At 37.4% G+C, this 20,251-nt stretch overlaps 1 protein-coding gene and 1 long non-coding RNA gene across 2 annotated transcripts; one reads left to right on the forward strand and one right to left on the reverse strand.

The window, feature by feature from the left end:
- On the reverse strand, positions 1-10,864 carry LOC576324. Its single transcript, XR_970671.2, has 4 exons — positions 10,674-10,864; positions 3,594-3,665; positions 2,104-2,173; positions 1-1,310 (listed from the first exon to the last, which is right to left on the reverse strand). It is a non-coding gene; the product is annotated as a ubiquinol-cytochrome-c reductase complex assembly factor 2 (long non-coding RNA).
- Positions 10,865-13,830: 2,966 nt separating this feature from the next.
- Positions 13,831-18,810, forward strand: LOC105437649. The gene is made up of 3 exons (XM_030974896.1): positions 13,831-14,172; positions 15,342-15,547; positions 18,170-18,810. The coding sequence occupies exons 1-3, from the start codon at positions 13,901-13,903 to the stop codon at positions 18,613-18,615; spliced, it is 924 nt and encodes a 307-aa protein (XP_030830756.1). The 5' UTR covers positions 13,831-13,900; the 3' UTR covers positions 18,616-18,810.
- Positions 18,811-20,251: the final 1,441 nt, after the last annotated feature.

The raw sequence follows: 20,251 nt of genomic DNA on the forward strand, positions 1-20,251 counted from the left end.
TTTAAGAGCAGCTTTACATTGTAATTATTGATCATTGGATTAAATTACTAACCCACACGTGACAGTGCACAAGCTCCGATCCCTGGGAAGTATTCCGGCCAGGCGCCATTTACAGGTGCACACATGCCAATCCAACCACATTAGTGCCGCGTCAGGACTCGATTGTAAACCGTGTGATCCACAGTCTAGTGACCTATCCACTAGACAATGACACTTCTACAAATGCAACTATAGAGTTTTTAAAAATCCAAACATTGGCAGCAAAGTTTCTCTGTATGCAGTTTCCCGGACATATCAATTCAGTTTTTTATTTAAACTCTTCATTATACATTATGAGAATACTATGGCTCAAAGCACAGTGGAAAATCATATTAAATCAAATTTCTTCGCAATTTTTCAGTAATACTATATATCACATGATCATATCAAAAATTTATGAGATTGCACAAACTGAAAATGCACTCATATCTCTCTCTCTCTCTCTCTCTCCCCCTCCCATCTCTCTATCTCTCTCTCTCTCCTTTCCCCCTCCCATCTCTCTCTCTCTCTCTCTCTCTCTCTCCTCCCTCTTTCCCTCAACATGACTAAGTCGGTTAAACTATTTTGTTTACAGATTGAAACACTGTTGGGACAAAGCTTCATTCAGGATGAGGCAGAATGGAAAACAGTTTCAAATCTAAATTAAACAAGTCCTGATGACATTCAATATCAATAGGACAATATCCTCCTTGCTATTCCTGAGCATGTTATGATCGATCCACCATCCAACATCTTTCATTCAATCGATCAAAAGATCAGCCATATGGACATTTGCTCCTGCTCCTAGACAATAATCACACAATATACAACCATAAGGCCCCTGGTTGCTTATACATATTCAATATAGTTCAATAGCACAGGTAAAAGTCAATATTACATACAGTCCTGAGCCCCATCAGAAAAAAAATGTCAAAATGAATCCAAATCTTTTGCAAATCCTAAAATCAATTGCAAAGTTACAATTGCTCATGAACAGCATTGCGACTGACATCGAACTGAAGTGGAGTTGCAAGAGATTCAGATCAATCACAATTTTGTTCACAAGACGAGGCCATGGCTAAGTCTGCTTTCCTCCATATAATATAACGGCAGTTCGGTTAGTAAATGCCCATCTCATCTTTTTCACAGCGGACGAAACTGGTGACCTTGGTTGACCTATTGCTGTCTGTCTCAGCTCTTGTCGTCCCCTGGCCCTGCTGACCTCCAGGGTATTGAATCTTTGATCTTCTGCCAGGTGCTCTTATTCATCTTCTCCATTTCAGTGATGGTATCTGTAAACAAAGAGGGTCACATGAAAATATGTCAATGAACACTGGTGCAATTAGAAGCTAAAGCTAAAGAAGAAAATGTTTGTTTGTTTTACCCGACTGCTAAGAAAGCATATGTATGCTTGTAAGTGTGCAACCAGTAGACCGACAGCTTTTAGTCCTCTCCTAAGGCCTCTGTGAGGGACTTGGTAATGATGATTAATGCCTTACCAAAGGGCACTAGCCCATTGACTTGGTTTCGAACCCGGAACCTCTCAGTTATGAGACCACTGCTCTACCACTCAGCCATCGTGCCGCATTGGAAGTAAAAATAAATGACAATTTCAGACCATTTCCAGCACTGTATAATACTGACCCAAATCTATATATTACCACATCACACTTATTGCAAAACTCAATGATACATGCACTAAAAGTATATGGACATGCAATTTCTATTTTGTTTTCAGACAATAAAAGAAATACATAGGAACGGAAGGTTGCATTGCTCAAAAAAAGCTACAGAAGCCCTATTAGAAAGCTCAAAGAGTTCTGGGTGGTATTCTGAAAAGACGTTATCTTTGTGTTGGTAAACCATGGTAAACCAATATCAATTCCCACTACAAATCAAAATTAGGACAAGTAATTGGTTAACGTCTACGTAAAACTGGCTGTGTTTGTGTGAATTTAAAAGAGACATTTGCGCATTTTCCCTAAGGCCTGTCTAGCATAAAAGATAACTTCGCTTCAAAATACGACCCCTGGAGAAACAAAATGAATGAAATACCCAGGGCCTGTATCTGCATTATTTTCTTACCTGTAGCCATCACCATCTTGCAAATCTCTATGGAGGTTCCTGTAGCTGATGAATCTTTGAGCCGTGGGTACTGTCGGTAAGAATACAATAGCAGCCTTTAATATTCATTTGTGTAATATGGACGCTTCTGAACTATTCCATCTACAGTGTATCCCAGTTAGATGTGATTTAATTTTGGTCATACTTCCCGCATACAGGGTGTATAAAAACACACACATGTTTTCTTGGACTTAGTATCCAAAGGGTTCACAGAGGTCTATGATCACATGACCCTCTAAATTTGAGAAAGAAAGCTACATGATAAGCTACCACAAAACCTATGTATATCCAGGGACGTGATAGAGAAGGACTGGAATCAAGCTGCTCTCTTTTGACCCCATGCTCCAAGCCGCCAAAAAGTTATGCGCTATTCTGCAACTGTTAACCAGGTGGTGAGATAAAAGAGCGCATGAAATTTCAGGATTTAGAATTCCTACATCAGAAAATGGTATCACAGCAACTGTTCGCTGTCCCTTTTAATGATTTCTCATCTATTGTTGAACGTGTAAAGAGTAGAACAAGCGAACCACAAACTTGTGTAATTTCATTCTTTTTTTAACTTAAAAAATACAAAAAACATGTGAAAACACGTATCAGCAAACTTAATTTTATTGAAGATTGTAAATCATGGATTAAAGGGACATTAAAACATGCACAAATTAGCGCATTATCCTAAAATATTGAGTTTTTGTCAGGATGTAATTTTTCTTTTACCGACTCTGGCAAACAAATTATAGAAAGGACGGTGTACTAAATTTAAAAATTTGTTTGATGCACTATTCCCAAAACAATCCCCATATAAAGTTTTTGATTTACACTGAAATTTTGCAGGTAATTTAATCTTTTGTAAAAAAATGTAAAGTCCCCGCAGTGGAAGCGCAGTTCGGAGCATGGAACTTCAAAGCCAAGTGGAATGTTACACATCCCATTGTTACGCTTTAGAAATCACGAATGCCCTCAAATAAATTACAAGAGTTTCGCCTCCTTTCTTTCACCTCCCTGGTATTTCTTTTGGACAACCGGGTATATGATTACAAATTAACACTTTATCCATTGTCACTGATATCTGAATTGGTTTTAACACATATTTGGTTTTGAAAGGTAGTTAATACCCAGCTGAGCCAACCCAGAGACTACAATAGCCATAAAAGGGCCATCTAACCTTTATAAAAGTTATTTTTAATAAAAGAAGAAACATAAAAGAAACAGAATGGCGACAATTTAAAAAATGTTTGAAATATCAGATCATTTAATCTATGTGAAGCCCAATTTGGTAATGTGGTTAGTGAATTCATAATTTGTGGTCTGATTTCATTCAAACTTTCAACCAGTCTGCTTCTCTCATTTCTCCTTTCTTTTAAAAAAGTTTTATACTCAGCTTAGATTTTTCTTAAATGCAACAAAAATTAAAATATATTTTTCAGTCAACGTTTTTCATATTATGTACGTACCTTTTCTCTGAAGAAATCTGTATGGATCTTGTTGAGAGAGTCATACATCCTGTCACACTCTTTCTCATTTATCTGTAAGATTGAATAATAAGGGAACACTAATTATAAAATCAAGGAGGTCCATACTTTTGTATGCCAATACATCACTGAACCAGTACATCAAAACATAAATTTTCCTTTTTTTTGACAATTCATCATGATTTTTAGAATTCCACCTCTTGATATTATTACCATCACATACTGTACCTCTTCTTATTTCTCAAGAGACTAATTTACACATTCCTCTCTTATAATGTCAATTTGATGTTATTAAAGTCATAGGCTACTCACCCCAAAATATTATATAGGTCTATACTCTATCTATTTGTGATCAATTCAGTTTTGCTTTGGTGTTGATTTCTTTTTTTATGTTTTTCTTTCTTTGGTGTCGTCTGCTTCCTTCAAATGTTAACCTTGAAGATTCTTGCAGAAATTTGGTGTGTGTGTCCATGATAAGGGTCACTTGTACAATGCAATGCACGAGGTCAAACAGAAAAAGGCTGTCTGAGAACCTGCAGCTCGCAGGCTCTCAAACGGAATTGGACAGATTTGTGTGAAGTAAGCCCTTCAATGTTTTTTAGTTTCATATGAGAAATGAGTATTTGTTTATTAATTTATATTTTTTATCTTGATAAGTTTTATTGGTCAGAAAACACAATGATTTAGGCGCCTTGGATCAATTCGAGTGGCAGTAATCACGCGGCTTTATGCAACGCGGGCTAGTTTGCGTGAAAGCCACAATCGTCCGAAACCCTCTATTAAAAAAACGCATGCGAAAATCCCGTATAAAAGAGCGTACGCTCCAACGACTCCAGAACAGAACTCAATTTACTCATAATGATTTCAACTGATACCAGTTGACCGCCCTCTATAGGCCATTTAACTCTCAAACTATGCAGGGGCTGCGGAAGCGGGTGGCTGTGGCTTTTTTTTTAGTAGACACGTTTCATGAAAGCTCCGAAAAAGTGGTTTATAGATTGTTCGCATGCTCAGACCTCCCCACCCCCCTACTCTCAAAAACGCTCCGCGGCCCCTGCTATTTAGGGTCAGAATTCAGATTCCCTTCCTCAAAGGGATAACTTATTAAGAAAAATTAGCATAATAAACATTTTTTGTCATATCAGTTTGATGCAACAGAGATTTATATTCAAAAGTTTTACTTCTAATAATTATTATTGTACTGTAATATTCTTCTCTCCGTTCATTTTAGCTTCTTCTGAATGTTTCTTAATCTCTTGATGAAATATAAACACCAGAAGCTAGTATTTAGTGGATGCAAACAAAACATTGCAGCTGATGAGTTCGAAAATCCAAAACATGAATAGACTTCCTGCTTTTTCACTGCAGATCATAACAAAGGGAATGAAAATGGGCAGACAGTAGTTCAGATAATCCGGCTATTGTTTTCTATCATTGGAATAATCCACCAGCTCCATCTTCTCAGGCAAACAGGCCGGTGAATGTACTGTCGTTGTTGTTTTATTTAGGAAAGTCAGTCAGTTAATGACCATTTTTGCCGAATAATATGAACAAGTTTGTTTTTAATTCTAATTTACGTATATGCACTCACATAATATGCGTGTATATTATGAATAATATATAAATAATATTTGTTTTTAAGATATATAATTATATGAAAAACGACATTGGCAGATACAGACAAAGAGAGAGATAGACAGACAGACAGAGAGAGAAAGAGAGAGAGAGAGAGAGAGAGAGAGAGAGATGAGAGAGAAAGAGAAAGAGAGAGAGAGAGAGAGAGAGATGAGAGACAGAGAGAAAGAGAGAGAGAGAAAGAGAGAGAGAGATGAGAGAGAGAGAGAGAGAAAGAGAAAGAGCAAGAGAGAGAGATGAGACAGAGAGAAAGAGAGAGAGAGAGATGAGAAGAAAAAAAAACGTTGAAAAAAACGAAATAACGCCTTTTACGTCGTATTTCAGCCAATGCCGATGTTGGCCTTCTTGTTGGCATTTTCGTGTTGCTTTTATTACCTACGAATAGCTGGCCCATTTAATTGAAAAATAATTAACGGTCGCCGTGGTTTTTTTTTAAAGTGTAGCTGGATTGGTATCGTATTGGCTAAATTTCACACATTTTGGGGTCTAAAACTACCTCCATAGCAATTTTAGGTTCTAACAGGGCACTATACATGTCATACATGTAGATAAGAATAAGAGCAATAACCATGCACTTTGAAGGCATTTGCGGTCTGAAAACAGAACTCAACTATCCCTTTAATACAACTTACATGTACAAGCGTTACAAAATACCCGGTCATTGGATACAGTGCCCCCCTTCCGGGATACAAACACCTGAAGCTAGTATTCAGTGGATGCATACAAAACATTGCAGATCACTGCAGATCATGACAAAGCGAATGCAATGTGGGCAGACCGTAGTTCAGATAATCCGGCTATTGTTTCTTTCATTGGAATAATCCCCCAGCTCCATCTTCACACACAAACAGGACAGTGAATGGGCTGTTGTTGTTGTTGTTTAGCAAGTCAGTTTATGACCATTATTGCCGAATACTATGAACAATTTGTTTTGAATTCAAATTCAAGTATTTACACTTACGTGTATAAATATACATGAATAATATACACAAATATATATATTTATAAGATATACTAATAATATAATGATTTTCCTCGGTCACGCTTTGCTTGAACTAGATTATGATTGTACTATGTTCATCGTACAGACATAATGAATTGAATTTGTATTTTCTTTATACTATATTGTTTTCTATAATACAAGCTTGAACAGTAAAACATAATAAATACTTGAATTCATATAATATTATTCATTACTTGACTGAATGGCAAAGTGATCGTGATCAATATCAAGTCATACATGTACATATCATGTGCATTATTAGTTAATAACACTTTCTTTCATACAAATACTCCCAACAAAGCTCCAAAAGCTTAAATGCCTACTATTTCACAAGAATTGATAAAACAATATGAATAATTATAATGATACACTCACATGCCAATGCAAGATCTATTTTTGAGTTTCTTTCTGCCTGAAAAAAAACTAATATCCATGTTAAAATTTATTGTTAACATGAATATTTGAAGCGATGCTAGAATTTGAATTTCACCTATCTGTTGAAAATAGGGGAAACTATTATTAACAGTATCTAAACGTTGTTTTGATTTACAGTGTCATGAACAGGGTATGTCCGTTTATCCCGCTTTTTCGTTATCTCCATATCTCAAGAACCACTTAAGATATGAACTTCAAACTTAATGATATTATGTATCTCCAAAGAAAAACAAACTGGTAAGATTTTGGGGACAGCAGGTTGAAAAAATAAAAATCGCAACTGAAAAAAAATTAACAGCATAAATACCCTTACAAAAACAGAAGAAATCTTGAAGAGAGAGAGACAAGAAAAATGTAAAAAGGACCGAACAAATAAAAATAAATAAATAGTATTCTAGAGCGGAAGATGATAGGGAAAACTTTATAGTTTGGTGGTATTGGCAAATTTTGACAATAATAGTTTGTAAGTAAATTGACAAAGCCAAACAAAAACGACACAAAATATTTGAAAGCATTTTAGAACTACCGGTATATAGAATGATTATACGAAAAGAGTTATGTATGAAGCCTATCTACATGTACATCTATGTTACGTAAGAGGAACAATGAACTTGGTCAAAGGTAGAGTTCGTTGTCATGGTTATAAACTCGAACAATAGAAGGGCGGATTATGAGGTACTAGGGTGCTTGCCGTCATGAGATTTCTTCAGGGCGAGCGCGGATTACGCTGCTCCAAATGAAGTACCAGCAGTATCAGAATTTCATGTGAAAGAAAAATGGACATGCTTATGAAAAAAAAACGATTATAATGAATAATGTGAAAGTACAACAAACAGGAGCAATTGATAATATTAGTTTATATTTTGCACGATTGGAGAAATGAAGTATCGTAATCTTGAATCTTGTGCAAGAGTATTGATTTATCCTAATAAGATTTTTGTTTGTGATGTGAGCAAAATTAACGCAAATTTCTAAACGAATGTCAATCAATGATTTGTTACCTTCCTTCCATTACCCCCACCTAACAACAACAAAACAAAAAGCTGGAGACACATTAGTATACTTGGGGAGGGAGGAAGACAAAAAATGTATCATAAGTGCAGTTTTCACATTTGAATGAGATTTATTGAATGGAAGAGTAAAACCAACCCAAATTTTTAAACGATTATAAACAAATTTTTATAATTCATTGCTTTCCTTTCATTATTCATCACCCATCTAAATAATGATAATAATAATAATATGATGATGATTATAATGATAATAATAAGCCGGAGAAACACTAGCGTACGGGGGAGGGGGGGCACTGGGCAGAATGCGGATAGGGAGGCAGACTGCACCCATAATGGGTGGCCAGTGAAGAAACAAAAGAGAGAGTGGGGAGAGAGAAAGAGAAGAGAGGGAGGAAAAGAGATAAACAGAAGCAAGAGAAAATATTTTCTTTGGAGAGGGCTTTATTACCAAGTTCAAAGAAAAAAATAATATTTAAAACCTTACATGTACGTAAAATGTGTTTTGCCTCTATGAGTTAAATGACAATGGAATGGCATAGTCTCCAAACAAGAATTCATGAATCAACACATTGGTTTTATGGCCAGCACGCAATTGTTTATACCGGCGAGAGAGAAAAAAAAACCTCTAGTCTTTATTTCTATTAATTGCTGGAGAATTAAATTTGAATGGGGCTCCCATAACCCGTGTGTCTAGATTGACACCTCCAAGTTACCTCCCCGAAAAAAATCTATTTTTTAAAAATTCATTCGGTTATTAATACACAGATAAAACGTAATTGTTTAAAATGCTAACAGTTCATTACAATACAACAACTTGTTGAATTTTTTAAACAGGTCTTATTACTTGTAAACAACCCTTTTAAACGGTGTTTTTATTGTGCATAATGATCCATTCCAAATATACAGAGTACAGTGCTATTTAGACACGAACTCAAGCTAAGCTAAATAACTTAGTTTAGCCGCAGAGGGAGCTAAACAAGTATGACGAATATTTCAATGGGTTGAAAATTAATCGCAGTTTTTCTGGCTTGAAAACGACAGTCTTCGGACACACACAATGCAGCTTTTCGTGGGCAAATCGTGCATCCGGGATTAACCCAATCGGCTTTGATGCATGCGCTCTCTGGTTAAAAAGCTGCAGCTTCTCGCACATGAGAATTAATCCAAGGCGCTTAAAAAATATGTGTTACATTTTGTTTGCAGAAAAACAAATGAATAATCATATTGTTTCACACTTACAATCTTGTGGTTTCACATTTCAGTGTAACACAAAAAAACATGGCATGACAGGGGCGGATCTAGCTTTTTGCTAAGGGGGGGGGGGGGTTGACCAAAATAATGACGATGCGGAGCATCGTCCACGAGCCGCGAAGCGGCGACCCGATTTTTTTGGGGGTGTTTATTTGAACCCCGTAAGTGATGTTTTCCTGGCATCTATTAACACAATGGAGACCATAAAAAGCAGTGCATGATAACGTCTTTTTAAATCAAGTAACAGTTAAATACACAGTTATATCCAGAGTTATCATGTGTTTGGTTAAGTTACCAGATGAGTTGAAAATCTTCTCACAATATTTGCACTTGAAAGGGTTTCTCTCCAGCGTGCGTTCTTTTTTCTTTCTTTTTTTTTTCACTTCGGCGGTGGCCCGTGTCCTCAAAAAAGCTGATGGGGGGGGGGGGGGGGGCAAGGGAGGGACTCTGTGACATTTGTTCGCCCAACCCCCCCCCCCCTCCCCCCAAAAAGAAATAATAATAATAATAATAATAATAATAATAATAATAATAATAAATGAAATAAATACATAGAAATAGAATAAAATAAAATTACAAGTTTAAAAAAAAAGATAAGATTTTAAAAAATGGTCCCCGGATTTTTTTTTTGGGGGGGTTGCAACCCCCCCAACCCCCCCTCTAGATCCGCTTCTGCATGATACTTCTGTATACCCTAGCCGCACAGACGACACGACTATTAGAACATCACAAAATGGAAAGAGAGAGGCCAAAGAGTAAGAGCATTTATAGAGTCCCTCGTCATGGTGCATGGTGGTCACTAGAATTCCCAGATCCTGGTAAAGAAACCTACATAACCGTACTAAAGCTAAAATAATAATGATGATAATTGACCTCCAGCTGTGGCTAGCTCTAATTAACGACCAAAACAGGAGCTTGCTATAAATGCGTATTGACCTCTAGCACTGAGAGGCATCAATTGCACACACTACACACATTGCACACTAATTGCACACAATGAATACAAACCGGCTGATCGGCAAGTTTGACAGTAGACTCACGATTTAAATTTTCAAAGTATTCTTTTTTGACATCCTCGGTAGATCTATTTAGACTAAGTTGAAAAGATTGTATTAGTTTTTTTACTGCTATTTAAATTAGGTGTCATCAATCTAGACCGAAAGCTTCAGTCTCTATAATCGTCGGTTGTTCCACTGAGACGAGGTAAAATGACATTTTGGGGGATTTTGGGGGCATAACAATACGGCCGTGGCAAGTTTGTGATGTTTGTGGGAGGGGCCTAGCGGCTAAAATCTAGCCGTGATATCTTCAACATAGGCTGGCATAGGCGATCGTTCAGTCTCTATAACCGGAGGTCTAGTGGAGCCAGACGTAGTCTCAGTGGAACAACCGACGATTATTAAATTATAGAGACTGAAGCTTTCGGTCTATCATCAATCATGTCAATTGTCACTAAAGTACCGATTTTGAGTGAACTCAGTTGAGTTTTGAACAGTGGTGTTTGAAATGTTGAGAATCGTCTAAACAGTATTTAATACACAGCCAGGATAGAAATGCAGCTCTGTGTGGGCCGTGGCGCGACAGCAGTGCATGCATGTCGTCCTACATACATCTGTACGTTCTCATTTTGCGAGGAAAAATACAACTCACACGTATTACAACGCAAGGGACTACACGACGTAAAGTTGGACGAAAATGGCCATGTTTAAAATCAGATTAACTAACCTCAGAGTTTTCACCTCTTCTAAAACCATGTGCCACTCTTTCCCGAATAGTAACCGCCAAATCTCTACCCCTTTTCGACGGATCTGCGGGCCATTCTTCCATCAAACGAAGAAACTTCCTGTATCGAGATGCAGCCATGTTGACGCCGTTGCCGTAAATTTCATAAGTAAAACAAACTTATGAAAGTTATGCAATATATTATGCAAGAAGATCAGTTCGCGTCAACGTATACGCGTTGCCATTTTGAGAATTTTGGTGCGATAATAATTGAAAAAAAGCTTTGATATAAATAGAACAATAAGGAAAAAAATTGAAATAAGCAATGAAATTAGCAAATTCAAGTAGACTATGGATATGGATATATAATTTGTAATTGTAATAAGATATTAATAATGTTACCACCAACAGAAAGGGGCACCTATACAAAGCGAAACCTCAAAGCGAAAATATACAATTTATAGAGGGGTCTCCATTGGCATTGTCATAATTATGATCACATTATCAGGAAAGATTTCAAATTTCAATATGTATATGTAAACATGGTAAGATACTGCTTAAGCATCATAATATGCAGTTGGGGGTGATGGCCTGAATGTTCATTTGGGAGCGATCGAGCGAAGCAAGCGAGCAAAACAAATTAAGATTTTTTAGCTCAGAGTGAGAAAAATTACACCTTACAAAGAGTGGAAACAACAAATCCTGGTGGGTTTTAAAGGCCCACTGCACTACTGGTAGCTACTTGCGCCCTCTATATAACAAACAATGCCTAATCGGTGACCATTGGTCCCCCATGATCCTCTTTTTCTTATGTTAACTGAGAGCTGAGTTGATGAGATAACCACTTGTCCAGTGACCTTGCAGAGCGGTCTAATCCCCCCTGTAAACTACGGCAGATAAGCTTTAAGCCCGTACAAGCACAATCCAATTATGAAAGACTGGAAGGACCTTTCATATAAGTAACACATTTATACCAAATAGTTTCTGTAAGTCGCTAACTTACATCATGACCATGCATGGGCACATATTATAGAGAAAGAAAAGGGGGCACTTATAGAAGAGAAAAGGACACTCATTACAAACTGCAATTATCCAAGGTGAAAATGGGGAACTTCTCGTACCTGAAAAAGGGGACCTCCCCAGAGATGAAATGGGGCACTTATGAGAATGGAAAAGGGGCATTTGTTTAAGGAAAGAGGGCCCCTATCAGATGGTAATAGGGGCATTTGTGAAAAGTGGTAGGGGCCCTTATTAAAAAGGGAAAGGGGCATAATCAGAAGGAACTTGACCGGCACATATTAAAAAGGGAAAAGGGCACTAATTAGATTGGAAAAGGGTACCTATATTAGACTTTAATGAGGACATTTATCAAGGGTGAAAAGGGGGCATTTATGAGAAGGGAAAGGGGATTATATAGACTTTTTTTTAATGGGGACACTTATCGCAAGGAAACGGGGCACGTTTCGAATTAAAGGAGGCATTTATAATTTAGAGCAAAACATTTAAAGGCCGTCTGTACTAGTTTGGCGAGGAGGGATTAGACCACCCAGGTTGGTCACTGACAAGTGGCTATCTCATCAACTCAGCTCTCAATTTATGTAAGAAAAAGAGGATCATGGGGGACCAATGGTCACCGGTTAGGCATTGTTTTCTAAGTAGAGGGAGCAAGTATAGCTACAAGTAGTACAGTGGGGCTTTGATTAAATCTCCTAGTCTACAACTAATGACATATAGACAAGACTATAGGTGGAATATCAGTTACACTAAATATTAACTAATTGCATTGCTTGAATAATTGTTTTCATTCGATTTCATAAGATATACTGAGAAATAATGAAAAATTAACATTTTAAGCGTCTCAACACATGATCCAAATGTCAAGCGTTCGTTTGCATTTTAGCAGATTAGCTGCATGTAAGTTCGACACTACACCGTTTTCGCGCGTCGACGAACGCTGCGCTTGAAAACAGTCGATGACTCATTTTCATTTCTCAGTAGAAGTGGTCAACGGTAATCTTTTATTGTCAAGCAGTATTAAAAATAAAGAACTGTAGTCAAGTCTTAGAGCAGAGGACAATTTTATGATTCCAAATTATCAAGTAAGTTTAAGAAACCAATAGATCTATCTATGTATGCGATTAATATTATTTACTCAGAAAGGGCTTTGTTAATTTTAACACCTTAATGACAAAGTTTTAAAAAAAATAAGTCATGCCTTTATATAAGTCACGGCCGCGGTGGTCGTTACAATATATAAGATGTCCTGAAAATAATTTTTATGTTCAAAATAAAAATCCGATCATAGGTTTTATTTTGAGAACGACTGATTAAGAGAATCGTCAAATTTCATGACAAGCCCTCACAGATAATGGCATAATTATGATGTCTTGGGAAAAAAATATATGGTACATGGTACATAATGGCACAAAGTGAGGTTATGAAGTTGTTTTTTTAACCTAGTAAATCGACACTGAATATATATATATATATATATATGGTCACTGATCTGAATCTGAATCTGAATCTGAATCTGAATTCTTTCATCTTTTCACACCGGGCATACAAGTGCATACAGGGCATTCTTTTATTCCATGATGTAGGTACAAAATCCACGTTTTGTCATAAATAGGTCAAAAAGGAAGCACTATGGTATTGATATCAGTATGATTTCATTTGTGCGTTGCTCTTTCATAATATAGTTGGATGAAGCAGAATATCAATACACCTGTCAACTGATAAAACATTTTGCTCCTAGCTTCCAGTTGTCATTTTCTTGTTTTTTTATGTCGGATCTGGATTGAAATAAGCTCAACTTCTTCTTGGATAATGCAGATATAGGCCTAGACTTCCACGACTGAAAGATAAACATTACAATCGAATATCATTTGTGTGGGAGTCAACTTGTCTTAGAATAAGAGAAAATCTTTGGGAAAAGAAAATCGACAGCAGGAAAATAACATTTCGGATATCTACACACAAGTTTAAATGCTGTATGGCCAACTTGAATTAAACCATCAGAGAAACAGAGCTGTAAGTGCTGTTCAGTCAGAAAGTTACTAGAAAAAAAAACAGCAAAAAAAGATCGAGAACAGCTAGAAAAGTCTACACATTTCATCAACAATATTATTGATCGCCGTTCACACGTAATAATAGGCCTACTCGTATCAAGGTTATATTGATGATCTATTTCTGAACATTCCTACAAGATACTGGAAACATATAAGTAGACAATGTCTTCATCGAATACCGATGGTAGCAGGACCATTCTGTGGTGTGTTCCTCGGTCCATCTCGACAGCACTCGCCAAGTGTCTCAGCTTCATCGATGCCTCGGAGGTGTGGTTTGAACCCTATGCCTACTGCAACGCCACCAGCAATGAGTATAATCATCAAACGAAGCTCAACATACCCATGGACTATGAGGGCAATGAGGAGATCTTTCAGAGAGTAAAAAAGGCCCTAGACGGCATGGCAAATACCCACTTTGAGCCCGATCGCCTCTCGTGAGATATCCCATCATACTATTCTATTACTATACTACTACTACTGCTACTACTACTACTACTACTACTACTCATACTTCTACTTCTACTTCTACTACCACTACTACTACTACTACTGCAATTCTATACTACTACTATACTACTACTACTACTACTAATACTACTACTACTACTACTACTACTACTACTACTACTACTACCAGTGGCGGATCCAGGCCCCCCCCCCCTTGAGAAAAAAAAATCATGTAAAATCACGTGATTTTTACCTTTTTGGGGGTTGGGCCCCCCCCCCCCTGGCGCTCTGGGGGGGGGGGGGGGGTGCTAATTTTTTAATTTTCGAGGACCAAAAAAAAAAAAGGTGCTCACTACCCCCCCCCCCCCTCCCTCTTAGTTCTTAGTTCACATGGGTAGATCAGTGTGATAAAAAGTCGATTAATGTTATACCAAGGGACTATTTCGAAATGCATTTGCTATTCTGATATTCTTTTAACATAAAGCTTTATGAAAAGATATGAATACAGCAACACTTTATTTTTCCCCAAATCATACGGGAAGATAATTTGGTGATTCTCAAAGCGCAAAGTGTTGTTCACGGGATCTTCCAATGGTCGACACTATAATAAGTCACAGAGTTGCCAATTTGTATTTGATTGATCACAACTTCAATAATTCATAACTTTCTTATTTTCATTCAGAATTTGCTCAAACTTTCACTCACCTGATTTTCTTATTATTCTGCCTCTATCGAAACAAACTTATTTTGGGGGTGGACTTTCCCTTTAATATTTACATTATAGGCAGTCAAGTTGACAGAACCTAAGGAGGGGGCGGGGCCGGGCGGGGGGGGGGGGCGGGGGTTAAGAGTGTGAAAAGCTGTTATCTGCAGAGGGATGCTTAGTGATGCTCAAATAGTTTAGTGCAAAGGGAAATCCAACCTGGAAAGCAAACAACTCTAAAAGAAAGCTAAAAAAAATCAGAGAAGTAGACTGTATCGTGAAAGTTTCAACGAAATCTGACAAAAAGATCGAATACGCAAGTCGTTGACGCAGTCTATACGTTAGCAGCAACAACAACAACACCAATTTTAAAAAAGGGGGGCATCTCGTGTGCAAGGCAACGGGCAAGATTATAAACAATACGCTGTTTCCTCTTTTATTTTTGATATACAGATACGGTTCTGTAAAGCGTCGTCTTGAAGCCACTACCGCCAAACACGTGATGGTAAAGGACATGGGCAATGCAATGACGGAGGAGTACCGTGCCTACCTCCCCAAGGGGTACAGACACACCTTTCTCATCCGACACCCTGTCCGCTCCATAGCCTCCTACCGCAAGATGATGTACAATCAGTTCTCTGAGCTAGGACTACTGGAAGGTAAAGGGTGGGGTGTGTATGTGTGGTGTGGGGGGGGGGGTCCAATGCGTGATTCAAATGATTTTTTTTCTCATGCAAAACATAATACAATGAATAATTATATTACAGAAAGATACGCAATGAAACGACAATATAATAGAAATAGCACGAGAAAAGAGGAACTAACTAGAAGCAGAGTTTAACTCTTGCCAGGCACCAATGTAAAGCCTCGTTAAGATCTGAAGCGGTATATAAAGCGCGGTGTTACTTTTTTCTTTAAATATAACTGTTTAATTGATACATTACTTGTTACTGTATCTATTAACACAGAGCCCATGCAGGGAATATGCGTATAGGAACAATGCATCTCATGGCATACCGACATTCATTAAGTCATCCTTTTTTATTTGTAAGAATAACACAAAAGCAAATACTAATCAACAACTATGACTTCATAATATGAAGACAGGAAATAAACATTCATGTCGGTGTTCCCATAACATTGGTGTGTTTCTTAAATGTAAATACGAGTTTTCTGCATGAGTTAAGGAATGCTTATTGTCTATTAGTGGGTCAATTATCAGTGCAAACAAAGGTAAGATTTTGTAGAATGCCGAAAAAGGGCAAGTATGCTGGTACTTTTGTCCAAAACTAGTGACCTTCTCACTTCACTGAGCTAGATGATATATCATGATATATTGTGGGGTATGTTGCCTTTGTCAACGCATGACGTTCCTGAAACTCTTCACAATAATTGTTAAGCTGGTGTCAACTTGAATACTTATGTCTATACCAATGTACGAAATCACTGCAGTACCACAAATCTGATAATAAATAAAATGTGGGTCAATGTGAAAAATCAGTTTTTAGTTCTATCAATAATTAGTATACAAGGCCGTGCTCTATTTCCACGGAGTCAAATTTCACTCTAAATGGCGTCAGCTGGGAGTCAACTCTATTCCTAGTTAAAGTGACACGGATTCCGAATCAATTTGACTCGGATTGTGTGGCATCAGCTGAGAATTGACTCAATTCAGAGTCAAGATGACTCCTTTTCCGTGTCACTTTAACTAGGAATAGAGTTGACTCCCAGCTGACGCCATTCAGAGTGAAATTTGACTCCGTGGAAATGCGCGGATGACGTTAAATGCTTAGATGTGGGGGTGTGATAATCGACAACTGCCTCGACTTTAAGAGACATGCGTAGAAATAAGCATTTCTTTGATAAGTTGCAACTAACTATATTGTATTGGGGATGTATTGTCCCGCTCAAATGTATGGTGTGGCAGATCAGAAGGACACCCTAAATAGACTCCATAAAAGGGCAGCGTACATGGTATCTAACCGACTAACCGTACATAGGAGACACGTTCTGAAGTTGTCTTCCGTGAATTAAACTGGCCCCAACTAAACTATATCCTTCATAGAGCCTCCTGTGACGTTCTGTCTCATGATTTTTAAGTTTGTAAATAAATTAGCTCCCGCCATCATGTATGGGAGACTTTCATTTGTGGACTATGTTTCTACCAGGACCACACGTAACTCGGGCAAGTTTCTTTTGAGACCACCAAACTGTCGAACGGCTTTTAACAAAAATCATTCTGTATGCCAACTACCCGACCACATACGATTCTCAAAAACACCCAATTCATTCAAATGCCTTCTTAAGCACATGTAGAAATAACTCCGTAGCTATATATAACCCCCTATAATCATGTTCCTTCATGTCTTAGATTTCAGCCACCTTGGAATACAACCACCAATATGTCCATTGTTCCAGCTTAATGTATTTTAAGCATATCAATAACTATGCAATGTTTTGATTAAAATGTGCTGGTAGTTACACGACCTGTCCCATTTTATCTTTAATTCACCCATTAAAATATATATACTGTATATATTTTTAGTATCTTGGTTTTTAATCAACAAAAAGTTGATAATTCGTGTTGAATCTTATTTTGTATGTTTTAATTATTCTCAAATCGTCCCTGATTATTAGTTGTTGTTTTTTATTCTAATATTGACTTGGATCCATTCATTTTACCTATTACAGGTCAGTTTTAATTGTATGCAAACAGAGCCCTGAAGAAGATAAGCGTATAATTTATTTTAAGTATTTGTTGGCTCGGTCTCAGAACCGGAAGGTCGTGGGTTCGAACCTCGGTCGCGTCATACCAAAAGACGTTAAAAGAGAGGAGTTGCTGCTACCTTGTTTGGCGTTCAACAATAAGGGATAGAGCAACGTCGATCTGGCGCTGCTCAGTGGCTGCCGGGCTCACGATCAATTGGGAAAAAAGAATTTCCATTTTCGGTTTAACTTAATAAAATTTGGAGTGGACTTTAAAAGACTATTATTATCATTATTATTATTATTATGTTGTAACAATTTATGCAATGTTTATGTTTTAGACTATAATGTTAACTTGCATTTTATATTTCATTTGTATATTTGTATTTTTTTGTTTTAAATATTGGTGAATGAATAAATTAATAAATAATCTATTTGAGATCACGTGGAGAGCGCGTCAAACACCGCTGACGTTGGTGAAGAAGTCCTAAGACAGCAAAATGACACCTCGTGTACAACGGGTGTAATAAAGTCTAATGCAACGTAGTGAAACGATTTTGTTTTTTCACAAACAGGTAAAGCTGCCTCTGAGGAGACTTACGACGTGGAACGCGATGACCGCTTCTTCCCCTCTGGCTATGGCACGAAAGAAACATACGACCTCTGGAATTACATTCAAGACGAGAATATTGATACCAACCCTGTCGTTATAGATGGTAACGATCTGTTGTCGAAACCTGCCGAGACGCTTTCGGCTTATTGCACCGCCGTCGGGTTACCGTACAGCAACGGCTTACTGCAGTGGGACGCGTCACCCAAGGTGCTGACAAGGATGAAAGCTAGTGGTGACAATCTCCTGATGGACTTGGTCAATTTCTATGGTACAGCGATGAAGAGTAGCTGCTTCCTCCCATCGAAGAAGATGCCACCACGTGATCAACTACCGGCTGACGTCATCAGGTGCTCTGACAAGGTCATGACGTATTATGAGGACATGTATAAAACTCGTCTCAAAATCTAGAGCAGTTTTGAGCGAAAATAAATATCTCAATCATCGTACGAAAATGCCTTAAAATATTGAATTTACGGTTTATGCAAAACCGTTTAGGCCTACCTTTGGAGGGAGGAAGTCCCCACTTCGACAACATATAGCTTGGAGCAAAGTTCTCTAAAACAATGTCAGATTACAGGCCCGTTACTAGGATTTTTTGGCGGGAGGGGGTTGATTTCGAACTCAATAATTTTGAAATCGAACTTCAACTTTGAAAAGTGTCCTTTTTGCTTAGTGCCTTTAGGTATACACCTTCATGTATGTCTCAAAAAATATATTTTTATCATCTTTTTTTTTAGGTTACCCTTTGTAAGTGCCTTTTGTTTTTGTTTATCCCCCCCCCCCTACCATCAACGTTGAAAAACGCTCCTGGTGTGATATGTAATGACGTTAGACTAGTCTCTTAATGTCCAGGATTGCGTCAAATTCCAGTAATCAAATATTACGAATCCGGGGTGTCAATGCATAACAATGGGGATAACGGTGTGAGAAGAACTGCCATAGCAATCCGGCCGGTATACGATTTACGAAGAATTATATGCATCGGAAACTAATTGTACATTATAAAATACAAAGAAATACATTCATATATATATATATAGAGAGAGAGAGAGAGAGAGGGGGAGAGAGAGGGAGAGAGAGAGAGAGAGAAAAGTTAAAAGAACATGTTAATGCCAGAATGGTGGTTCAGGGATGTGGAAGATTCCATTTATTTGGCACATACCAACAATATCTTTAAACAATTAAGGGTTTTGACTGTATATGAATTAGGTAGGTTACAACTGGGAGAATTTATGTACAGGTCTGAAAAGGGACTATTACCAAACTCACTTCAAAACTGGTTTAGATGCAACAGTGATGTACATTGTTATAACACCCGAAACTCCAAGAATTTGCATAGCATTTATTACAGAACTGCCACTGGCCAAAGAAGTGTTAAGTATCAGGGTTACCTTACATGGTCTACTTTAGATGACAGTCTCAAACAATCTGCATCATTACGACAATTTAAGTATAAATATAAACAATATCTTTGCAATTCTAAATAGTCATATCAATTTAAAATCAATTATTATTATGTTTCAAATCGCAATTATGTTATCATCGGGTCAATCTAATCTAATTATAAAACCAGACATTTGAAGGGAGAGTCCATCCTAAGGATGGGTTTACTCCGCCTTTACTTGGCCACACACATTCTCAGGGTGGACTTCCCCTTCATTGCTACCGGGGCTAGACTCGATAAGCTTCGCTTTTTCTAGCCCCATCTACATTACTCACCTTTTTATGTTTTTATGTTTTAATGTTGATGTTTGTTAACAGATGTAGATTTTCATTGTTCTTTTATGCCTATGTATCTGTTTTTCATTTGCTCTGTGTCAAATGTATAAAAATGTATTTTCTTGCCTTGTATATTCTTCCGGTTTTTAATGTGGAAAATAAATGAAAAATGAAATGAAATATGGAATGATAGAGAAAAATTAAGAAGAGAAACTGTCCTTTTAGATTATGATCAAGTGGGGCTTACACTCACAGACTTTCGATTATTTGTTAAAGGGCAGAGAATTATGTGTTTAAGGAAACTTATTATAGGAGACCCGAACAT

This window comes from Strongylocentrotus purpuratus, unplaced genomic scaffold (assembly GCF_000002235.5).
Source record: "Strongylocentrotus purpuratus isolate Spur 01 unplaced genomic scaffold, Spur_5.0 spur5_scaffold_7, whole genome shotgun sequence".
Classification (NCBI taxonomy): Eukaryota; Metazoa; Echinodermata; class Echinoidea; order Camarodonta; family Strongylocentrotidae; genus Strongylocentrotus; species Strongylocentrotus purpuratus.

Excerpts from the sequence above, each read along its gene's own strand:
- LOC105437649 (XM_030974896.1), top strand. The coding sequence starts at position 13,901 with ATGTCTTCATCGAATACCGATGGTAGCAGGACCATTCTGTGGTGTGTT. Across the intron at positions 14,173-15,341 it reads TTTGAGCCCGATCGCCTCTC|ATACGGTTCTGTAAAGCGTC; the intron begins GTGAGATATCCC and ends TTTGATATACAG. Across the intron at positions 15,548-18,169 it reads TGAGCTAGGACTACTGGAAG|GTAAAGCTGCCTCTGAGGAG; the intron begins GTAAAGGGTGGG and ends TTTCACAAACAG.